The sequence below is a fragment of the Micropterus dolomieu genome, linkage group LG06, assembly GCF_021292245.1.
Source record: "Micropterus dolomieu isolate WLL.071019.BEF.003 ecotype Adirondacks linkage group LG06, ASM2129224v1, whole genome shotgun sequence".
Lineage (NCBI taxonomy): Eukaryota > Metazoa > Chordata > Actinopteri > Centrarchiformes > Centrarchidae > Micropterus > Micropterus dolomieu.
In genome coordinates this window covers 23144649-23170057 of record NC_060155.1, presented here as the reverse complement: position 1 = coordinate 23170057, position 25409 = coordinate 23144649, and the positions used below count along the sequence as shown (strand labels likewise).

Below are 25409 nucleotides of genomic sequence, written 5' to 3'. Positions count from 1 at the left end.
TACCAGATGATCCCCTCTCCTCGCCCTCCCTTTCTTCCTTCTTTCCTTTCCTTCCTTCCCTCCCTGCTTCTCCACGCAACTTTTTCTCCCTGGAAGAGTGATCTCAGTGGAAAATCTGAGTCCAGGCCAGACCTTCCTTGCAGTCCCACGGTTTGCGCATACACACACACACACACACACACACACACACAAACACGTGTGTCCACAGCAACCGTGCACCATCCACCCCATCAACACCTTGCCAGATGAACACTCCACGCCTACACCTCTCTGCCTCCTTCCAAGGAAGTGCCTCACTGCACCCTGAAACTCTTTCCAAAGTCCTCCCCAACATCTGTCCACAAGGAGCACTTTGCAGCACTAGATGGCACTGTGTCTCTGCCTGCCTCAGAGGAAAAAGGGGAGTAAAGATCTCCCCCTCCTCTTGCTTTTATGTTCAGGTCAGGTCTGGACGCCTAAGTGAACCAGATGTAGGCGAAATCCTCCCACCCCCATCTTCCACAGAAATTTTACTGAAAGAGAATAGAAAATTTGTCCAAGATGTGCATCAGCTGCTTTTCATTAAGTTTGATGAAATTATTCCAGTGTACATCTATTCGCGGTTACATTTCTTGACTTTCTAAATGGCATTAGTTAGATAGGGTCCTATATCTGTAATAGTGGAAAGGAAAGCTAAAAAGCTCTTTTTGATTTTTCATTATACATGTTCTGAAACCATTACAACATAACAAATCAATTAACACCCATGCACTCTTTCCTGCAAAATAAAAAATACGAAAGCTGTGCTCTTCGGATCCTCCTTCACAGTCAGCACGTTTATTGTTTATTCTGTGTCCCTCGGGGCCCCTTTTAAGGAAGCAGCCATATCTGGGATTTTGTGTAAACTTAAGGCCCGTGCGCGTTCAAGACTATCAATCGTCCACAGAGAAAGCGCGTGAGCGCTTCCTCCTCCTCCTCCTCCTCCTCCTCCCTCGTCGTGCGCATGGTCCTCCTCAGCGCGCTCTGGGTTTCGCCTCGGACAAACTGTGGCGGAGCGCTGGATCACCAAAAGTTCGCCGGATCGGTTTAGTGGTTCGGCTCGGGGCAGGAGTGATTCGGTGTTTGTTTTTTGTCGGGGGATTGAGGTTTTGTCTTTTTTAGTTTTTAATTTTTTTGCAGTTTAACCATGGAGATTCTTAGAGGTCTCCTTGCGTTGCTGTGCGTTTTTCTGGCCGGAGCGCAAACGCAGATCCAAAGAAACAGACTGGCGGGTAAGTTTACTGAAATGCGTTGTACTTTCCAATTAAATGTTGTAATTTCTGGTGTGTATGGCGCTATGTTGCATAAAAAGTGGTCTTTCTGTGTTATAATCTAGTGTGTCATACACCGAAGTGATTTTTCCTGCAAGAGCTAGTCCAGATGTTCAATGTCTTTGGACTACATATTTCCCATCAGTCTGAGAAGCCTTACAAATCAGCAGTAGACATGGAATAGCAACTGAAAGGAAGATCAGAGGATAACAGTAGCCTAGCCCATTTTGAGCAGGCCCTTGTTTGGTGCCACAGTTGTCTTAGTGGGCCTAAGTAGACGTTGGGTGTAATGCAAACATTAGATCTGCTTTAGATGCCAGAGTGATAACATGAGAAGAACCAAAGCAGGTGATGGCACCTCAGGCCTGCTTCCCTGCCAAGGTGCTGTACAACAGTGATACAGGTGTATATATAGAGCCCTGTTATGGGTGCAGACAGTCAGTACAGACCTGCACCTGTCATAAATCTAACTGTGTAAAGATGGATATATCAGTTAGATCAGCCCCATGACACCCACTGTGATGCAGGGTGCAGCATCATCTTGGCCTGATGTAGGCCCCCAGTGCTGCAGTAGTGCTGACATCATTTGAACTGATGGGTGAATGATCGTAAATGCATTTTGGATTTACTAGTTCCTGAACATATACATTTGAATGTGCCATTTGGCTGTTTTATGGTTGTTTAGTGGAAGATATTCGCTGACAGCCATCTTTGTTTTGTTTTTTTTGAGCAGATTGCCCTGTTGACCTTTTCTTTGTACTCGATACATCGGAGAGTGTCGCCCTCAGACAGAAACCTCCCAACTTTTATATTGACCAGATCAAAGAATTCACCAATCGCTTCATAGATGAACTCAAGGATATGTAAGACACACACACACACACACACACACACACACACACACACACACCGTTTCTGCTGTAATGGAAGAAGCATTCACATCCTTTACTTGTAAAAGCAGCAATAGCACAGGGTAAAGATACTCCATTCTCTAAGTCCTGCATTCAACATCTTATTTAAAGAGTAACACCCCCAGTGGTTTAACTTCTCACCTTGCTGTGGTGATGTAAAGGTGTACTCTAGGACACTGTGACATCACTATTTGGGGTTACATGTGTAATACAGCACACTTTTGACCACACCCAATCATACCCATCACTGATGGAAACTTCAAGTTACTCTTTTAGTAAAAGTGCAGAAGTATGATAAGCAAAATTTTAAAGTATCAAAAGTTTTTGATAGTCAGCAGAGCCGCTCCTGTCAGTGACACAATATTATGACGCTAGTGCTACTACTACTACAACTGCTGCTATGACTACTTTATATACTTGGTAGTTTCATCTATACTAATGCATCATTTTTTAAGTGGTCGTCACAGGTTTATTTGTGCAAAGTCAGCAAGTGAACTTGTAACTGAAGCTGTCTGATATATTGACAATATTTGTCATATAATGTAGTGGAGTAGAAATATAAAGTAGCATAACATGGAAATACTCAAGTAAAGTACCTCAAATCTGTACTTAAGAGCAGTACTTAGGTGAGTGTAGTTACTTACATTACACCACTGCCTATTTATCTAGGCGTCAACGATGTGACCGCATGCTGACATGGAACTCAGGAGCACTGCACTACAGTGACGAAATCATCCTTGTGCGAGAGCTGAGTGACATGAGCACTGAACGCCAGGCCCTGAAGAATGACATCAATACCATCAAATACATCGGCAAGGGCACATATACTGACTGTGCCATCAAGAGGGGGCTTGCTGAGCTGCTCATTGGGTAATAATAACACCCACACATACACATTTAACAGACTGTGTGAAAATAAGAGAAGAAGAGATATAATTTCAGAGTGTGTGTTTGTGATGTCTGCCTGCATTCAGGGGTTCCCACTACCATGAGAACAAGTACATCGTGGTAGTGACTGATGGCCATCCCATCACTGGTTACAAAGAGCCATGTGGAGGCGTGCAGGAGGCTGCTAATGAAGCCAAGCAACATGGAGTCAAAGTTTTTGCTGTTGCCATCTCACCTGACCAGGAGGTACAACACACACACACACACACACACACACACACACATACTTGTACTGGTGAGGACCCTCATTAGCATAACACATTTCCCAGCCCCTAACTCAAAGCTTAATCACCACAACTAAATGCATAACCATAATCCTTACCCCAGTATTATACGAATAAAAGTTAAAGACACAAACTATTTTCCTCAATCAGCTTCTTACCATGAGTGATTTTTGGGGCTTTAAGACTTTTTCAATAAATCTTAATATAATATTTACTTACTGTACAATGAACTACATATTGGTCTCTGTCCATAATGGCTGTGAAGTGAAAGCGAAGCAAATTTAAGACACGAGGAACAAAATTCCAAATTGTTGTCCAGTGCATTCCAAGTTAAGAAACACAAAGAGGGAATTCCTCTTAAAACACTATATCTTTGGGAAAAATATTTATATAAATATATATTTTTTTTGATATATATATTTTATATATATAAATATATATTTTTCCCAAAAATGTAATATTAGCTACAGCTGAAACTTGGAAAAAAATCTTTTAACCATAACCTAATTCTGACATCAACCCTAAAATCAACTCTTAACCATTAAACAGTCTTTTGAACAAGCGAAGATGTGCAGTGCAGTGCCAATGCTGCTGACACTGTGAACTGAGGCTTGTTACCAAACTTCACCGACTAGATGTGAAAGTGAAGTCACTCAGAGTGAAATAAGGTAAAACCTAGTAAGTAAAGTGAAATGGAGTAAAATAAAAAGAAGATGCGTGATGTAAAGTAATGATAAGAAAATTGCTGTAACTTAAAGTAAAGTGAAGTGAAGTAAAGAGAAGTAATTTATAATAAAGTAAAAATGAAGTGAAGGGGCTTGTGAAAAATCTTCACTTTTCAGAAATGTCAATACATTCAAGGTCTAAAACTAAAAATGGTCCTCATGAAGATAGAAGAGTGCGTGACCACACACAGATGTGTAGACATGCCCACTAACTCTTCATTTTTGATCTTGGTCTTATGTTTGTGGGGATTGCTGTCAAGAGGCAAGAGTAATTTTTCACACTGTATAAACTCTGTGGTCTGACAAAAAGGTGACCCATATTTCACTGTGAGGTAATATAAATCAGCTCATAGGGTGACTGATAGGCCTATACTAAGCCTTGTGTCTGTACAAATTAGGGTGGCCTTGACGTAAACTACTTGGAAATCTAACATTATTTAATGTCTGTTATGTCTAAAACAAGGAAGGCTTTAGCGACAACATTGGCAAAAGCTAACTGGGATCCGATTAACAAAAATCACAATGTGACAAGATGTCGCAGCTTATCGAGACTACTACTTTTAGGCATGTGATGATACAGTTTGTATTTTGTCTCCTACCAGGATACCAGGCTGTCACTCATTGCCACAGATCAGAGCTACAGGCAGAACTTCACTGCTGCAGATGACTCCAGATCAACCAAGATGGGAACCATTAGGACCATCATTGATATGATTGTATGTATTCTCTCCTCCCATCTTCTCTTCTGCATAAACATAATGAAACATAGATTTTGAACTAACATCTCTGTTCTTTCCATCTTTTCAGACAAATGAGACAAAGGACACAGTAAGTCTTCTTAAGATATTTTTAAAAAAGGAAATTAGTTAGTCGTGTGTGCGCTTACGGCATTGGATTTAAAGGAGTAGTTACACAGTAATTGGGCAAGCACGACTGTATTGCAGATCCAAAAGATTGGATTTGCTCTGATGTAGGGCTAAAACATTTTATCAATAAGTTTAAGCTGTTTGGCAGTTTGTATCTTGATTAATTCCATTCTTCATGAATTGTTTTAAATGAGAGATTATTCTATTTTTTTTACTGAAACATCCAAACAGCAGATTTGTTTATGATGAGTTTTGTTGATGCAACTAGAATTAAAAGATGTTTTGTATACTGGCTAAATGCCATGGCTTTAAAAGTTTACGAACCTAATGTCTCCACTAAACATTACTTATGGCTACTAGAGTTATTTATTTAGTGCAGTAAATCTTGCTGAGATGTAGTTAGAATGGGACTCAACTGCCATGTAAACTCTCTCCTACTCAGGAAACAAGGAGGGGGCAGGGAGGGCAGCTACAGGAAGCTGAAATTAGTACATAAAAAGCCAACTGAGATTCAAGTGATAAAAAAATCACTGCGGTTAAATCTTAAATATTTAACATATTTCACTGCCCTTCTGTCATCAGACAGTTAAACATAATGATGTTCAGTTCAGTTGACTCTGATAAACATTGTTATTTAGGTACTTCACTTGGGGTCAGATCAGAAAACAGAGGGTCACACCATGTCTACTATAATCTACATATCTAAACATATATAGAGGTAGAGTCACTTTTCCTGCTTTAAGGCGTTCATAATATTTATTTTCTTTTTCTTTTTTTCTTTTTTTTACAGTGTTGCTCTTTCGACTGCAATGTAAGTAAGACATATTTTATCATGTTGCCAACTTAAATTCTTTATGGGCTTAGTTTCTTGAGCAATTATGTCACTGTTTGTGTTTTATTGTTTTGTCTGCAGGCTAAAGGAGGGCCTAAAGGACCAGACGGAGACATTGGCGCAAAGGTGTGATATAATATGAAAACAGCTTATGTCAGAAACCCAGTGCACACCAAATGCACAAATATATATGACTCTACATTGTCTTATCTTTTTATTTATTTTTTTTACCTCTCTACAGGGAGAAACAGGCAGACCAGGGATGCCAGGAGAGAAAGGAGATGTTGGTGCCATGGTAAGTGACTTCCACCGTCATGCAATACCGACATGTAGAAAAATACAAACCAATCGTCACATCTCTTTAGATTTGTCATGCTGGCTTGTTTGAAGTGTCATTCAGATTATCTAATATTTCCGTCTCTATGTTGCAGGGCAACATTGGAGATCCTGGTCCTGTTGGTTACAGTGGAATGAAGGTAAAGCGCACTTAGGTTTTAGCTTAAGTGATATTCTTTATACTGGAGCATCGACCAAATTGATACTTTGTAGATGTGAACCAGTAGATGCTAAAGAGGTTTAGCAGTAGCAGCATTGATGCATAAGAAAGCTGGCAGTGATGGATGATACAACACCATTACATTGTGTTACATTGGAATTAAATGGACCCTTAACAAACCCCCACTAAGTTCCACCAAGGAACCCGATCTTTCAGTGGCATGTGAAATGGGTTACATCTTATACTGTATTCATACTGTAGTCTTAAGATAAAGGTCAGTTTCTCCATGCAGTTTAATACATTGACAATAGTAGTCCAGTTGTCTTTTGTTGGTTTGTCTGCAGCCATTTCTGTGTGATGGCTTTCTTCCTAACAGCCAATAACATTTAAAAGAGATTCTTATCATGCCCTTAAGTTTATCTAGGATTTTGTCCCTGGTACAAAGTTATATAAGAGAAATTAACTTCTATTTTTATCAATCTCTTTCCAATATGAAAAAAATAAAGGACAAAGCCATGTCCACCTTTTTAGCTTCACATAAATGTTTATCACCCAGAAACAAGCTAATGTAAGCAAGGAAACATTTGCAAACATTGAGTCTGAACGTATTTATTATTGTTTAGGTGTTTTACCAAGATCACTGGCTCTAGGTCAGACTTTACCAACCTTCTCACTGATCACTTTGCTGCGTGGTTGGTGATAATTCTGATGTGTTTTTTTGTTTCCAGGGAGACCGTGGTGGCAGAGGAGAAAAGGTACGCACAAATACAAAAAAGAAATTTAAAAAGTATAAATTTAAACAATATTCATATGTGTTCTGGGATTTCGGTATTATGTAATCCATTGACATGGCTGGCTAATGCTGTGTGTGTTTTCTGCAGGGTGAAAGAGGACACAAAGGCTACAAGGTGAGCTCCGCAAACACCTGTCTGATCTGTCCAATCTGTGGTTGCTCTGAAGTCTTATGGTTAAATTCCTCTTATTCTCTTTCACCCACTCTCTCTATCTGTATCTCTTTCTAACTCTCAGGGAGACAAAGGTCATAGGGGAAATGATGGAATTGATGGGCGCAAGGTGAGTTACATACCCGAACATGCAAACAGTACAGCTCTGGCCATCTGGCTGTCATTCTTTTGTTGAAGTTTTTAAGAAGATCCGATTCTCTGGTTTTCCTCATTAGGGTGAACCTGGTTTCCCTGGCCTTGCCGGCTGTAAAGGATCTCCTGGATCAGACGTGAGTTGTATATCTCAATCTCAGAATAATCCCACTGATATGGTCTTGCATTTCGACATTGACTGGAGTCCCACTTACACACATTGCAGACAGTTTAAATCACAGCCAGATGGACACCAATTACTAGATATTAACACAGTCTGACAATGACGTCAGGATTGAGGGCTGCAAATATGTAGTCAATCAGATGTGTAGGTGTTAGGACACACATAGACAATGTATGTTTCTATTTTGGTGTCTTAAATTCTCTCTTGAACAGACACACACACTGAGACAGGCCACTTCCGTGTCTGCATGAGGTTCGGCCATATTGTTTAGAGATAAGCCATTAGCCACAGTTGCGTGTTAGTAAAGTCACTGTCGGAACGGCCCTGATCAACACCACGCCCTGCGTCTGGATCCCCCCAGGGCAGGGGGACTGAGGCCCTTGGTTCTTAATCAAAGCTTTGTTTACATTCTCTGCTGTCAGATTGTTTAAATAAAGCCATATAGTCATACTGTAAACAAACACGAATACACACAGCGGCCTGTCGTGGCTTCAGCTGTTTATGATCACATACCGAAACTGTCTTTGTGTTTTCTGCTTCCAGGGCCAACAGGGAGAGCCTGGACCAAAGGGAGACTCAGGTCCTTATGGACAAAAAGGAGCAAAAGTAAGATATAAAAAATAATAATCCATGTGCTGTTGAAGATTTCAAATAGCCTTTCGGTGTTCTGCATTAAGACTTTGCTTATTTCAGGGAGATCCTGGAAGAGATGGCGAACCAGGAAGGCCTGGAAACTATGGCCCACTGGGACCTAAGGTAATTCAGTGCAAATTGACACAAAGAACTATGACAAAAGACAGATCTGTATGAAGAGCACCACAGGAAGCAGGAGATATGATAAACGTGTAAATGTCTCTTTTTTGACAGGGTGATGAAGGTCCTCGCGGAGCCGATGGGGACAAAGGAGAGCGCGGTGATGATGTAAGTGATGAAGCTCCTGACAATGTTAGAAACATTAACTTGGTGATATTTAATGGCTTGTCTAATTTTCTGCTGTGTGTGTGTTTGTTTCAGGGCCCACCAGGACCAGATGGAACCCGCGGGGACAACGTAAATAGGATTAATATTGACTTAAATGGCCATGTTTGTGTGTGACAGCTGCCAAAATACATTTTAACGTCTTTAAAATCCCTTGTAGGGACCAAACGGAGAGAAGGGGGAGCAAGGCTCCCGTGGAAACAGAGGTCCGAGAGGAGAAGCGGTAAGTGACGATGAAGAGGGATGAAGAGCAGATCCCCAGTCCCTCTGGGTCTGCCTGATTTCAGCACCCCCTTCCTTAGAAATTCATGGGAAATGCTGTTTGGCACTTGTATTGAGTGAACTGCAACCGCACTGACCTTAATGGAACTCACACTGATATTTTCCCCATTTACTCCTACTGATCTAACTTTGTTTAAAACTTGGCTCTGTCTACTTTACTTGTCCATTGTTACAGTCTCGAAGACATTTAGTCCGCTTTTTACATTTGTTCTTTTCCTTGCCAGGGGGAGCCAGGACCCCGTGGAGAGCAGGGGAGGGAGGGCTCAGCTGGCCCTAATGGAGACCCTGTAAGATACACTCAAATATATTTTCACACACATTTACTTAGAAACACATGCACAGGAGCTACAGTACAAGCAGTACCACTGTTCCCGTGTTGTGTAGAGTTTCAGGAGGTGGCACAGTCTGTACCGCTCACTTTTTTCTCTGGCAGAATCCTTTTTCTTCCAGTTGGAGAGGGGAACATGTATCTGAGTGCATGCATGCTTAATAGTGTGCATGCACATGTGAGCACTTGTGCATCCATAGTTCATGCTGAGAGAGGGAGTACCCTATGCAGAAGCTTAAACAGATGCAATCCTGGCTGGTGCCCCAGAGTGCTGCCCACTCATGCATGCTCCATCTCCCCCTTTCTCATTCTCATTTACTCTTCCAGGGAACATCAACATTCACTCTTTCCCATGTGACTCAGTTCTTCTCTCCGTCTGCTCCAGCCAAAGCCTCAGTATGGTTTTCTTAATAAGGCACCAGGCGATGTAATAATAATAATACGTTACAAGTGTTAGTTGTGGTAACCTCCGTGATGTCAGAACTTTCAATGGCTCTTTTGTGCTTTTTGCTGTTTCCCCTTTCCTCATCAGAGCTGAACGAATAGTAACTGAACTGAATAGTACAGAAAACATGGAATAACTGACATTTTTGGCAATACCTCATACACTCAGGACAAAACTGCATCCTTAAATCCCGTAATGTGCTGGACATCATCTGCATTATCTGTCAAGCTAGCAGTTTATAGTATTACATGTGTACCGCACATAACATATTAACATATTAACAGTGTTTTTAGTATATTTATTGTCAATGTTAACTTGAAATTCTTATCTTCTGTCTTACCTGGAGTCAGATGAGATGAGCAATATTCATTTCAACTCTGTGCATTCAGTACATATAAGTCTGGTTCTGATTTAGCTTAGCTTAGCAGAGACTAGAAATAGGGGCGTACAGTTATCCTTGAACAAAAGTAAGGAAAGAAACTAAATTAAAAACAGCTTTCCAGGAACACTAAAACTGAACCATTTACATACCAATCAATACATGCAATTGGCAGGATAGAGGTGCTGCACACAGGAGTTGGACCAAGCTGCTGTTTGCCAGGAAACAACACCAATTTAAACGCTCATTCTATAAACTACAACACTTGGTTTTCTATGTCTATAAATTATGTGTCAAATGCACAAGATACAATGTGTAAATGAGACAGCTTTGGAGGTTTGGAAGAAGTATTTTGGCAGGACCACAGCAAAGCAGGGCCAGCCCTATAAACAAAAGTCTGTCCCTGCCTTACTGAGTGAGAGTGATGAAGTTACACCATTGGTCGGTCAAGTACTGGACTTTCCCCATTGGCTGTTGTTCCTTCAAAATGAATAGCCAGGAACAGTCCTGAATTACATTGTCCGTAGGCTTTTAAGCTTTGTTTATGCTTGCGCAACAAATCATGGCACGGCTACGAGCGCGAACTGAGGGGTTTATGTCATGGAACTACTTATAGAATCGGTACCAGACCCAAAGATGGCACCTATTCAGTCCAATGAGAATTGCTTGCTGGCACATACACCAAAAGGCCTCAGCCCATAGACTTATCATTTTGATGACATCACAGATTTTAAAATCGCTTTTCTCGACTAAAGGGAAGTTTTAAAAATATAAAACTTCCATGAATCAACAATTCATAATAGAAAAAGTCATAACTGACCTTGTTTGCACTTTGAGGTGTCCGGTGAACACTTGTTTAATGTTGGCATATGGGGAAGTGCTTTTTATTTTTGGCCCCAGGGGAATATCTTGTTGCAATACTACAAGTGGCCACTGGGAATAATGTAAATATAAAATGAGCTAGAGAGGACTGCATAACGCCATAACAACTGAAAGAAACAAGAAATGCTTGCTCAGGCAGCACATCTAATAATTTGGATTTTATACAGAGATAGGGACAGAAACATAGGATGACACGCAAATTTGTGAAAGAAACAAGACTGAATGAGCTTAATGTTATCAGGTTCAAAGTTCAGATAAGAACCTACCTAGATTCTTGGAGGCAGTCTTGATGCTGCTAGCGAGGGGAATTTTTAGACATCCAGTTTGTAATAGAAGCTTTGCAGTTTATGTAACATTTTGTAGCGTTTAATGTAGCCTCACTGTACCATTAGCCCTAATTAACCATGTTACTGTTAAAGGCATTGACATCAGCCTGAAGCCCCGTACCCTTATCCTAACCATAAGACCCAAGTTATGATAAGTGAAAGAATCTTTCTTGAAAGAGTCACTTAACAGAGGCTGAAAGTTATTTTGCTGACCTCCATAGGTATTACTGTTATGACTTTTCACTTTGCTGCAGTGCTGTAGAAATGTCCTGCAGGACAGTGTGACATCATTGTTGGGTGTGGTTACAAGTGCACAGAGAACACACTTGCACCTTTCAGGTCTGTTGGACCTCTGATGATCCAACAGTCCTTGAAACTGTCAACCAAATATGACAGAAAAAACTTATTTTCACCATTAAATAGTTGAGACAATTTCGGGCTAGCTTCTGTTTCACTGGCCATTGCATTTTTAACAGTTTTCCTAAATGTCAAAGACTCATGAGAGCTGTAGTTGTAGAATGATGACTTGTCATCTTTCTTTTTATAAACACAGTTTCAAAATGTACCCGCAAGTACAGCAGTGGATACCCATTAGATGAGAATCTGAACATAATACAGTCAATAAAGAAATGTAGAAAATGTGGGCCGTGCTGGTTCAAAATGGCCGTTGCTTTATGTGCTTGTTTTTATTGGATAAGTCTTTTAACAGTGTCTCATTAACTGTTGTTGTTTTCCAGGGTGAGCCTGGCAGAGTCGGGCCTCCTGGCTACAGAGGAGATGAAGGCCCACCTGGACCAGAAGTAAGTCCAACACGACACCCCACACATATACACACAGATTATTGATAAATATATGCTTAAAATGTACGCAATCAGCTTCTTACTATTAGTGCTAGGATCCTACTTGAACACATAATTATCTGCCAACGTTAGAGCAGCTCTGGTTATTATATATGAAGGATTTCTGTAGTGGTGTATTTGTCTGACCTCAGGAAAAAGTCACAAACTTCTTTCCACCAATAAGGATTTTCCAATTAGAATCTGATGACAGTCGGTGGGTTCAAGGGCATCACTTTATATTGAAAAGTGTTGGAGACATAAAGGCCCAGATTAGGGGTATGATGATACACTTGGGTAATGAGATGTGGCAAAAACAGGGTTCTCCCCGAGAAAATTGGAGTATTTAACACTTAATTTTCTGCATTCTGGAGACATTTTCTGCTCCAATTTATGGTGGAAATGCCTGTTTTTATATAAAGGCAAACGCAAAATTCAGCTGGCAGGTGACAATTCATAAATACAAAAATATAACACAATATAATACTGTAATCAGCTGCTTGTTTTATTTAGCTTAAGTTACTTTTTTTGGACAATGCACATTAGTTTCTTCTATATTTAAATTTCATTGTATTTTTTCTTATTATGTAAATAAACCTTTCTCAAAGTATTTTCATTTGTTAGATAAAATCTTTTGGTACACACTATTTTTCAGAACATTTTAACAAAAAAGTCGTGGGGACAAAATCAGCCATTTCAACACTTTTATTACCTTATTTAGTCATGGCTGTGACATTACAGATAACTATTTTACTCCACTTTAAGCTGTAACTGCAGTCGGAAAGCTGTTTTTATCATCAGTCATGTTTTTAAACACTAAGTAACTGGACACTCATTATCACACAATCTAGGCAATCAACTTGTAATAAACTGAAATAGATTGCGGTAACTGAGTGTTACGTAAATAGTCAAAAGTCATTCTGCTACATGTAGACTTTCACATACACACTCTCTTTTTCTTTCTCTCTCACATCCAAATGTTTCCAACAAACATGTGTCATGTCACATTTCATATGTTTCTAATCTTATCATTCCTGTCATCTCCCAGGGACCCAAAGGACCGAGAGGAATCAAAGGAGCTCCGGGAGACAGAGGCCAGATGGGGGAAAGGGTGAGTGTGGGAGACAAAGGGGGGAGAGACAGATGTGTGCCATCCATCATATTCCCCAGCATGAGGTTTGTGTGTGTGTGTGTGTGTGTGTGTGTGTATTGGATCTGTAAGTGTATCTCTTTCTTCTTAATTTCAGGGAGAAGAAGGTGTCCCAGGAAATGGCACCGTAGGTTGTCCAGGTTTTCAGGTATGTGTAAATCGTAGTTCATGCATGTAATGTATTACACACTTGTGCTCCATGTAAATGTGCATATTATGAACATTTATGTCTTTTTAGGGTTATCCTGGGCCCCGTGGAGACTCTGGGGAGCCTGTAAGTTATCTTTCAAATTTCTATTTGAACTTTTATTAGGAATCAGATGTTGGGCGTGTGTGTGTTTGTATGTGTGTGTGTGTGTGTGTGTGTGTGTGTGTGTGTGTGTGTGTGTGTGTGAAGTTTTAAACTATACTGAATAAGACTACCATACCTAGTACTCTGTATTTTACACACCAACACTGAATGTGTAGCAGAAAGTGGCAGAAGTGGCCATGTTTGAAGTTCACTGACATCCATGTAAAATCAATAGACCTGCTCATGCGCCATTTTGACCTCTGCCATTTGCTGTGTGACCTCTAGGGTAGCAAGGGAACCCCTGGACCCAAAGGAGATGACGGCGATCCTGGAGATCCAGGCCCCGATGTGAGTCTGCCTCTGACTTTTCTCCATTTTGGAGTTCCTCCTCGCTCTTGATCTCATTTTATCTTTCCTTAATCCGTACTTGGCAGAGAGCGCTGACAGGATGTGAGTCACGTGTCTGGATTTATGGGGACGTTTACATATTTCTTTTTTATCGGTCACTTTTATCACATAATATATTATAATGTATTTTTTAAATTTCTGTCTTTCATTTTGTTTTTCTGCATTAGCCGCTCACACACTTTAATACTTTTATTTTTCTCCATTCTTCATCCATCTCACTCTCACACTCTCCTTCTGTTCTGCAGCTGGACATGCTTAGATCTGAACACATTTTATGTGTGTGTGTCTTAAGGGAAGAGAGCTTTGAGCTGATGCAGCTGTGTGTATGTCGTTGTCAAGGATACCAGGAAATGAGCAGAAACGATGAAGGGACTGCATTACTCTTTTCGTCTCTTTTACAATCTGTGTGTGTGTGTGTGTGTGTGTGTCAATGGTATAATGTGTGTGATCACCCGTGTCCATAGAGCGTGCCAGATTTAACCCCTGGTTAAACTTGGTCGTGTTTACATTGAAATTATTGCATTTCCAAGGTTCACGTTTCACGGCGTAAACATTTCTGCACGTTTGTACTTTTCTCTCATCCGTTCATCGGTGCACCCTGACCTCTTTCTTCAAAAGGAGTAACCCTTTGTAAGCTCTGGATTTACAATGTCAGATAAGTTTACCACTCATCAAGATTACAGGTACCATAGCACAGGGCAGGATCAGATGCAGATGTATGACTCACCCAGTTGACCCAATATTTCCCTTTTGTGTTTTTTGCCTTTTCCTAGCAACAGCAGCATACCGGAAACACGACATAACCTCGGTATCTGATTCTACAGCTGTGTTAATGGACCATAAACCTCAGTATGATTATGAAGTACCAACTCATTAGAGGAATGCAAGGATGTGCAACTTGAAGTTTGTTTTGCTCCACTGGCTTTTTCTAGACTGCTTATCTTAACAATATAAAATATCAAGACCATGAATCAATCTGTTTAGCAAATAATGGTACGTCTTTTGAAAATGGTTGCCAGGAATGTAAAGTAAATGGGCTGTATAAAATCACCAATTTGGTCCGATAATGAGCTCTGCATTTTCTTGTTTATCAAGAGATTGATGCCGCTCTCATCCAATGCAGCTACAGCCAGCAGCTGGTTATCTTAGATTAGCATAAAGACTGGGGGAACCAACTAGCTTGGCTCTGTCCGAAATTCGCCTACCTAGCTCTTTGCAAGAAATAAGTGTATTTCCCAAAACGTTGAGGTATTGCCTCAAACAAAATATCACTAATCTTCCCTCTGCTGCTGTTCCATCGGTCAGTACATGACCAAGTTCATAATAAAAATACATAGTTAGATGCCATATTATGTCTATCTGAGTGGAAAAAATGAATCCATCACATTCTGCTTATTCACAGAAGCATTCATCCAACACTTTTTTTCTCTTTTCAACTGGCCGTTATATCTGTTTCTCTGAACAGTCACTTGTTTGTTTCCACTAGTTTTACATTCAGCCGTTCACTATTTTGGACAGTACTGTGGAGGAAACAGTCACCACTTTGACTTGAAACCATGACACATCAAACTGACATTTTCAGAGAATGTAACGCCAATGGCTTCATAGTGATTTTTGAGCAACTGGATTTCTAATTTAAATTGTTTAAATATCTTCACACTGCACAGGCATGTCCTTTGCTGCCTCCACTTTCTCTGGCCAGAGGGGACAGGAGGGTATAGACAGGGGTGTGTCAAAGCAGATAAAGGCGGAGACAGACCTTTTGACTTTTCTACCTAACTTTTTTAGCCAACTGACACTGGAATGATAATATACATATTCGACAAGGTTTGACAAGCAGTCACATCTGGCTTTCTGTGGCCAGATATGACGCCATAAAATCAAGGTCAGGATGTGTGTGTGTGTGGATGGTGTGGCCCTTGCTCTATACATCAGAGAGTTTGAAGTTTAGAATGTGAAGTAATTGGAACCGAGTGTATGTATGCGCACATGTGTGTGTTCTTATTCAAGACTGACAGGAACTATGCGTGTGTTTAAAAGCCAGGTGGTTGGCATTACCTTCCCTCTCTTCCTGTCTTTCTCGTTCATATCTGTTAGCTGTAGGTAGATAGTTGTATAGCAGCATTGCAGATCTGCTGATTTGAGTTGGCTTTGTGTCGACTGTGATGATTTTTGACTTTATGATGCCAGCCTACCTTGTGGCCATCACTGCATCTAATTTCTGTCTGGCATGTTGAGCTGGAAATAATTAACTGTGCAATTACCAATCAAAATGCATTTGGAGCAGAGAGGAGATAAACTATGTGTGGACAAAACTGGTTAAAGTTTGTCTGTTAAGTATATGCATTCTTTCAATTAAATCCCTTTTTACTGCCTATTTGTCAACAGGCTGTAACTTCACATAGAAATGAACCACACGCCTGTTTTCTCTGTTGCTTGGAACAGCCACTATTCTGTTTCTTATGCGAAGGAATCGGGTCGGGTTCTCTGCATGCGCACTCCCGAGCCTCTTGCCTACAACAGCGACAACACCAAAGCTAACGAAATGCCGTCTGCAAGAAATTATGTAACGTACAAAGCAAATTTGTGATTTGTTTATACAAGCCTATAGTGATACAAGGCAGGGGCAGCCAGCTAGCTTACAGACTAACGGATCTATGGTATTTGAATTTTAAATAAAATTTTGATTATGACCCCGTTGATTATCTTTAAGATAGGCCATTGACTCACATTTCTGTTACAGTGTAATTTTGTTGATGAAGAGAGCACATCATGCTCTTTCCAGAAATAAGCCTGTTTGGGGTGGTGATGAAACAGTGGATAAGACACCTTGCCTTTGGTGTGAGAGACCCGGGTTCAATTCCTCACTGTGACAAATCCACCAATGTGTCCCTGAGTAAGACACTTAACCCCTAGTTGCTCCAGAGGCATGCGACCTCTGACATGTATAGCAATTATAGCAATAGCAATAGCAATTGTAAGTCGCTTTGGATAAAAGTAAATGTTTAAAAGGTTCAGTATTGTACATGAGTAAATACTGTACAGTCTTTAAAACAGCCACTGCCCTTGAATCTCCATGTGCTTGCAAGCCGGTTTGAAAGCTGTTTCTGGAACATAACTCCATTAAGCATGGTATCCGCTCTCAATTTTCAATTTTTCATTCGTCTGAAATTCTCTGCAGCTGTCCGCAGTCTTCCTCAAACCAAGATGACCACACTGCTTTAAAGAGCGTAACAGTAACCGTGAGAACATGGAACATAAAGACAGGACCATTTTCCAAAATTGATTTACATTTTTAAGCTCTTTTCTCTCCACACGTCTACATCTTGGGTTCTAATGTTGCAGCAATCAGCAGTGGGCCAGAGTGCAGCAGCTGCAGGGCCTTTTGCTGCTCTCTCTTCAGGCCAGCCTGGCCGCAACTAAGATTTGAAATGATTTTTGAGACTTTTCTCAGATTGACTGTACCCTTTGTAAGTGTTGATATGTTTATTCCATTTGTAAAAGGCAATTTTAGATGGGCCTATATGAAATATATTATAATATTGACAGTCCCTACACATAGTCCTGAGAAGAGGTCTAATCAGGCACATTAAGTGAAAACACCCATGGGTGTGACATGAATGTGTAAAAGTACAGTCAAAGCTTAAGTGAGGGAAAGTATGAAAGGAGAAAAGGAATAAGTAAGGAAAGGAGCAATGCAAAAGGAAAGAAAGGAGTAAAGGAGAAATGAACTTGAAACAAGTCAAGAAGGCAGGAACATCTTTATCTGCAAAGTGACTTGGTAACTACAGCCACCAGGTAAATGCAGTTAATTTAAAGGGGCACAATATTCCACTCTGGAAAGTAGTTTATATTAGTACCACATGAAGTCTCCCACAACTGAACAGACTGGAAGTACTGAAGTACCAGTATTAGTTAGTTGATCCCTGGATGTGATATGTACAGATACACTCACATGCACATGGTCCTAAAGAAGACAAGCAGCACATGCATATAACTGGGTCGTCCCCCTGCTGTCATATGAAGGCTTCCTCATCTGTCAAACGCACCTACAGGACACAAAGCTGTCATCTTATCATCTAGCAGCAGTACTCATTCAGTATGGATACTGTATAAAACATTGTAGTGTATCTACTATAATGTGTATTTACATCCTGGTTGTCTAGAAAAAATAAACATTGTTAAAAAGAAAAAAAGAAACTCTAAACATGTATGGGCCTCCTCTTAATCTCCACTAATTTTCTCTTTTCACAGAACAACAAACCAGGGCCTCCAGGGCCTAAAGGGGCCAAAGGTCACAGAGGACCTGAGGGCAAACCGGTAAGAAAAGAATACCATGCAGCCAAGGCTTAAGTGGACTGTGTGTGTGCGTGTGTGTATGTGTGTGTGTGTGTGTGTGCGCGCGCGCGCGTGTGTGTGTGTGTGTCTGTGTAAATCTGGGGGGGGGGGGGGGCGTTGTAGCTTTGTCAGCACATCTGCAAGTTGAGACATTGGAGGGGCGGCTGTCCATGCATGCAAAGTAGACCTCTCCCTCATAATTACATACAGTTAATTTACAGTTGATTTCTGCAAATGTAGCAGGAGAAAACAGTGTATTTTTGGGGAACTATGTTTAGCTGCGAACTAAGACACATTTGGTGCTATAGTAAGTAGTTACACCATTAGGAAGGGTAAATAAAATAAACTTACAGAGCCTGTGCTCATGAATATGAAGGAACATATCACCCAGTGGTAACAATAACAAAGCAAACCCCCAGCACTGTGTTTGTTCCTACCTGTGGGCAGAGGTTGCTACCGATCCCATAGACATCCAGTAATTGAGCTAAAGTTAGCTTATCTCACCACTCAACATAACATCAAACCGCATGTTAAGACATTAAATATGGTATTCCCTGGTTTGGCTCACATTATGTGGGAAAGATTGTGTAATTCCTTTTACCAACTGCCAAGTGAAAGCTTGTGGTATTGGATCATGTTAAAAGGTGAACAAAGAGTTATCTAAATATAACACTGTGCATGAAGACATGGCAGAGTCCTCCAATTCTACCCTTTCACACTATTATTCCCACTTTCTGTCTCTCCTCCTCCCTTTCCTGCTCTCTCATTCTGCCCCTTCTCTGTCTGTATGTCTCTGCTGCATATTTCTGTAAGAACAGTTTGCGTCATGTGTTCTCGGGAACAGTTTCTCTTGTCTACAATTAACGTCTCTCACTCATTCTCTTCCTCCCTCTCTCTCTCTCCCTCCCTCTATCTTGTGTGTATGTTTTTGCTTGTGTGCACACATGCAAGTTACTCTGGCATCTTTGTCACAGAAAAGAATGCTCTTAAACTTGGTTTAATGACTGTTAAAAGAAAACAGATGGTTCTCCTGAGCGAAAAAACAAAATGCTGTGGCAATGAACTTTTGAAAGATTCACATGTTTTTGCAGAAAGATAGCAGCGCACCCAAGTGTGTGGGTGTGGATGTGGGTTCTGTGACTGAGGGAATCTGGTTTGCAGTCAAAGAAGTAATGGTTTTCCATAGAATCACCATATTTTTATTCCAGTTCAAATAAAAGGAGTCTTCCGGTACTAGCTGTGTCATCTTAAAGTCAGACCAGATAAACTTTTGTCTGGCCGGTTTCTTCTTTTAAACAGATAAACACATCTATCAGGGGGATGAATCACTCAATCCCAATATCTTCTTTTCTCACTCATTCTCCCTTTCTCTTCAGGGACCTCCTGGGCCTCCTGGACCACCAGGAAGTGATGTGAGTATAAAATAAATATAATCAGTCCATTTAATCTGAACCCTCGCCCTCTTTTTCGCCACAGGACCTGGACGGTAAAGCACCACAGACTTTATTCCCCCTTGAGACTACATTAGTCTTGAACTGAAATTGATACTGTATGTTCAGTCCAAAGCCACACATTCAATTTCCTGAACACAAAAAATCTGTAGACTTTCAGTCCTCTAAGTAAAACATATCCATTGTCATGTTCTCTTTTTTATTTTGGTGCCGCTTGAAGCAGTCTAGGGCCTGGTTGTGTGTGTTGTGTTGTGTTATGTAATGTGATTTAACAGTGCATTGCTGTACTCTAATATGTACTTCATCTCTCCCTTTCAGGAGTGTGAAATTCTGGATATCATCATGAAGCTTTGTTGTAAGTTAAAAGCTCAGCTTTGGGCACATCTGAACGCGCACTCACAGAAGTGAAGCCACATGTGCTCTTTGCTAAACACTACTACACTTAACCCTTTTCAAGTCAGTGCCTGATTAGCCAAATGTGCATTCCAGAAGTTAAGAATGTGAGGGTTACGCAGGTTATGTTGTGTTAAGTTTTTTCTGCTCAGTTGCTTAACTTTGTGATTTTTTCCCCCCCCCCATCCTCTCCAAATCACTTCACAGCTTGTTGTGGTAAGTTTATGCGAAATCTAAGACACAGTCACCATCATGATTGTTTCTGCCACTCTATGGCCATTGTGATCCTTTTGGATTTTGTTTATGTCTGTCTCCAGAGTGTAAGTGTGCAAATCTGGACCTGGCGTTCATTGTGGACAGCTCAGAGAGTATCGGTGACCGAAACTTTGAACTTGCCAAAGACTTTATCATCACAGTCATAGACAGACTGGCCAAAGACCAGCAAGTAAAGGTAATGTCCTTCTCTGAATTTATCTTGGGTTTTGAAATTTGACTACACTATAGTTCATATTCATCCATCTTTGCCCAGCTTCTGTAGGATAACCGACATTTGACCTTTGTGGATTGTGTTGTTGATTTAAAATGATACCAAAAGTGTTGCGCAAAAGTGTTTTCAGAGATGTTCGGAAATGCTGCCATAAAAACAGATCTCAAAATAGAAAGTGTGAATGAAAGATATTGTGTGTGGTTTTGGAACTTGCTTTTATGTCTCTCCAATGACTCTCCTCTTCCACTTTGGATATAATTAGTCAGGATGGGTGGGACCCAGAAATGTTGACAGAGGAAAACACATGCTTGTAGACATAACACACGGTCACTATGCGATGCTTTTCTTTCCAGTTTGCAGCAAATGAGTCCAAGGTGAGCGTAGTCCAGTACAGTGGATCGCGAGCTCAAGAAGCTGTCCAACTGGGCAATAGAATTGGGGGCCTCACCGAATTTAAACAGTGAGTTCACATGCATGCAACCTGAGCCGTGCCTGCCTTGGTTTTCACTCTGACTTGTTCTTTGTGTACCGTGATGATGATTCAGTAGTGATTCAGCATCACCACTGCTGCTGTCTGAATTCACTGGTTCTGTTTCTGGCTGCATCCTCCCCATGTCTCAACTTTACATCAGTCAGACGGTATTTGGAAGAAAGTCTGCAGTGTTTTAGGTTTGCAATAAGCCCATAATCGTCTCCAAGACTCATTTTCAACAGTATCTTGTTTTGTTTGCTTTTAGTGAGTGAGGAGATCAAGTATCATATCACATCTTTGCACGTAAATTCAGAAATTGCCCCGCAACATGTTCAGTCTGAGTACGGAGACGATTAGCTTGAGTTAGAATAAGCAGGGAGGAACAGCTTGCTTGCCTCTCCTTAAAGTTAAAAAGTGGTCTATGGCTACTACATCTCTAAAAATAAAAATTGACATGCCATTTGTTTTATCTGTACACAAAGTTGATATAAATGTTAAAACAAAACATTGGGCCACATAGAGATTAACAGTGAGAAAGAGGGAGGCATCCTGAATGTACTACAAAGTTCAAAGTTCAGTTGGGTAATTTTCTTGTCAGAGGAACACGGTTCCCTCAGCTCCAGTCTGTGATTTTTTATGTTTAACGGGTCATGGCCCAATGGGAGCACCCCACGGCTACACGTTGCTACATGTCACTTTGATCAATAAGGCGGCTTCAATGTAGTATAGAATTGAGTGTTTGTAGTATATAATTTAGAGAATATTATAAATCCAGGACTAAACTGACAGAAAATGGTGCAATTACATTCAAATTGTCTGGTACTTCAGCACCACGGACAGCGCCATGGATTTATTAATGCACAGCTAATGATATTTCAGAGCCATGTTCGGGGCCATAGAATCTAACTTGCACAAACTTCAGTCAGATAAAGGATCAATGAGTCAGGCAGACTTGACTGACATATTCAATTAAACAACCCCTCCGCCGCTGCTCTCTCTCTGCCACTAGGGGACAGAGAGTGGAGATCGCATGTTAACAAGATGGATTCATTTGGGTCATTTTGCTAACAAGGGGGCAGGCATTGCTCAGTCTTTGTGCTGAGCTAAGCTAAGCCTAAACACAATCCAGACATTTGTAACACTAATGACTGATGTAATAGATATCAGTCCTCTCGTTTAATTTTCGGAAAAGCAGGAAATAAGTGTATTTACATATGTTGTGAATGTTTTTACAGCTATTGATTTTTGTTGTACAGGGCAGTGAGAGACTTGCAATGGTTGGCAGAGGCCACGTACACAGGCGAAGCCCTTGAATACGCTCTGAACAACACCATCAACCAGATGACGCAAGAGAATCGAGTCGTTCTCGTTCTCACCGATGGACGTTCTGATACTCTCAGGGACACGGTTCCCCTCAACGTCCTCTGTGGTAAAGACATCGTGGTGAGTACAATACACCTACTGTAGATAGACACAGTAAATGTTTCTTCCACACTCAAAGATCCTTTAACTGAAATATTACCTGCTAACATGAACACCTCTTCCCTTTCTCCAGGTGGGTGGTGTAGGAGTGAAGGACTACTCAGGCACTCCACCCAACCATGAGCAGGTTATGGAAATGGTTTGTGAGAGTGACCCCAAACCAGGCTTTTCCTTTGTCCTGGACAACTATGCCGAGCTGCTAGATGACACTTTCCTGCAGAACCTCACAACCAGAATCTGCCAAGGTAAACATGCACACACGAGTACACACAAGTAATATTGGTAATTTCCATCAATTGATTATTTTGAACGAACTTCAAAAAACTGACTTAACCCCTGTTGTTCTCTCATCCAGAAAAGAAATGCCCAGACTACAAATGTTCCAGTAAGTCTGTTTTTCTTTTTTAATAATCTACTTATAGTTTTAGATTTTGATTGTGGACTGTGGATTTCTTATTTTACTATACAATTTTTTATATACAGTGAAATGATGAGATACAACAAAGAAGTACAATTTATGATTAAAACTTTAGAAATTCACTGGTACATTTTATATGTGTTTGTGTGTGTTGCAGTCTCTTTCTCTGATAGTGCTGATATACTGATGATGATGGATAGTTCTGCCAGTGTGGGCCACAAGAACTTTGAGACAAGCAAGGCTTTCGTCCGCAAGTTGGCCGAGCGTTTCCTGACTGCCAGGAAGAAGAGGGATACCACTGTGAGAGTGGGTCTGGGCCAGTACAGCAGAAGCGCCCGCATGGAACAGGCGCTGACTACCAATTTGACCCTGCTGAGTTATCACGCTGAAGAAGCGGTCTTCCAGAATGACGGCACCAACCTGGTAGAGGCCTTGGATTTTTCCGTCAGGAATTTACGCGGCCGTGGGGATGCATCAGGAGGCATTAAGAAGCTGGTGATGTTCTCCGACGGCAGGTCTCAAACCGTCACAGAGGCTTTGCTGCAGAAGCGGGTCCGTGAGGTGGCGGAAGCCGGGGTTGAGCTCTTTGTCATTGCTGTTGGCAACCAAGTCAATGAAGTCAACTTGCGCACACTGGTGAGCAGGGGTCGGCAGGACGACATCACCTATGCCCAGCGCCACCTGTTCCGTGTCCCAGACTACCCCTCTCTGCTCCGCGGGGTCTTCTACCAAACCGTCTCCCGCAGGGTGTCCATGCCCTGAGTGCAGGGCACAGATCAACAGGACCAACACACTTTAGATTTGTAGTCCCATTATGAATATTCAGTCTCACTCATTTACCATACACTGTGTTTGAATACTTCAACAGAAAAAAAGAAATGTCAGAAAACGACTGATGATTGTGTAGCAGACAAATGGAAATGTATTCATGAAATTCTCAGGGAACTTTTTTACCCTGGGTTTATCCTCCAAGGCAGACCGTCTCAAGCTGTGTATAATTTCCACCTCCTATGCTTAGACCATAACCCAAGAAATGGTGCTCACCTAAAGCTTTTTAGGGTTTTAGAGTGTGTTGGGACAGCACACAACTGGAAGGAATTACTGCCTGGAAGGCAAGGATCAGGGTAAAAAAGTCCCACATAAAGGGGTTGTTTTGGTCCTGGAGAGGCATCAGTAATGGCCGCAACTAAACCTATTCCTAAGATTTAAATACTTTGGGCTGATTTGTACTCGGATTCTCTGCATCCCTGCAGCATACCAGTGTAGGTTGAAAACAGCTCATCAAGGCTACAGTCTCCTGTCTCTCCAGGACCGGATCTCCGGCCATTTGAAAGATTTGTGTTAAGGGTTTAATGTGGACTAATTTTTGTGGCTCTTACCACTCAAGTGTTGTCGGATGTGTGGAGTCACAATCTTACATAAAAGGAACATAAGTGAACCAACCGCAGCAACGTACAAATTCTTTGGCGGGTGCTTGCTGAATGATTGTTAACCTGGCCGGCTTATGATTACCCAGTCAACTTTATTTTAGGTTTTATCCCTATAAAGCATATTGAAAAGGTCAGTATGAAAAGTTATGACATATTTCCAACTTGGTGAAAACTCACACCCGACATCACTTGAAAGCTGTTAGGTAACCAAACTGACAGGGAAAACAGAACATGACAATATTAAACAAACCAATCAGCACCTCACCTGGTATTAATGAGGAACAGCTGGACTCAACATGTGTGATTCAATCTTTGTGTGTATCTGTATGTGTGAGCACCTCTGTGTGTGTATATCAATTACATACACGTGTGTGTGAAGGTTTTTTTTTTAGTAGAGTAGCCTTGGGCGATCCATAAATGTGTTATATTCCATAAACAGTTGTTCTAAGGTCACTGCTTCAAATGACAGAACCCTGTTCCCTTTTTGATGTGCAGCAGAGAGGCATCCGTCAAACACACACATGTACACACATACATACCTCCGTACTTCATCAGTGAGGTAAGAAGAGAAACCTCCCTTCCCCACACACACACTTTTAGTTCCCCTCACCTGTAAGCTCCACACCTGCAGTTCTGTTGTCTTCAGTGGCCCAGAGTCACCGTACTGTTGTTGTTACTGTGGTGCTATTATCAGTCTCAGTGTAACAGCCTCTAACCATGTTGTTAAAGAAGATATTTTTACAAAATCTCAGCAGTGTTGTAAGAGCTCCTTCAATAAAGGTTGCTACACCAAAGTGTCTCATGCTCACTTTTGTCCATACACAAACATACTTCTAAAGTCAGTATACAAAGACACATTTTCATATGTTCATCCATAATTATAACTCTAAAGATACATTTATTAACGTAAATTCACTCTTTAAACACCTGATGATTAAACACGACTTGTATCTCAAAGAAAAATAATGTGATTTTAGCGACATAGTGACTAAATAGTGACATGGATAGGACTGATGGGTGAAAGAACAAAATGCAGTTTGGTGGTAAAAATCTGTTCTGC

At 41.0% G+C, this 25409-nt stretch overlaps 1 protein-coding gene across 1 annotated transcript; it reads left to right on the top strand.

Annotated features, from left to right (window-relative positions):
- The first annotated feature begins 981 nt into the window (after positions 1-981).
- On the top strand, positions 982-25143 carry col6a1 (collagen, type VI, alpha 1). The gene is made up of 35 exons (XM_046051455.1): positions 982-1250; positions 2023-2152; positions 2870-3070; positions 3175-3334; positions 4700-4813; positions 4905-4925; positions 5754-5774; positions 5877-5921; positions 6037-6090; positions 6227-6271; positions 7020-7046; positions 7173-7199; positions 7321-7365; positions 7472-7525; positions 8116-8178; positions 8266-8328; positions 8440-8493; positions 8587-8622; positions 8711-8773; positions 9057-9119; positions 11930-11992; positions 13077-13139; positions 13276-13326; positions 13417-13452; positions 13756-13818; positions 18133-18198; positions 19593-19628; positions 19986-20022; positions 20268-20276; positions 20378-20511; positions 20901-21007; positions 22276-22462; positions 22575-22746; positions 22857-22886; positions 23077-25143. The coding sequence occupies exons 1-35, from the start codon at positions 1166-1168 to the stop codon at positions 23679-23681; spliced, it is 3030 nt and encodes a 1009-aa protein (XP_045907411.1). The 5' UTR covers positions 982-1165; the 3' UTR covers positions 23682-25143.
- Positions 25144-25409: the final 266 nt, after the last annotated feature.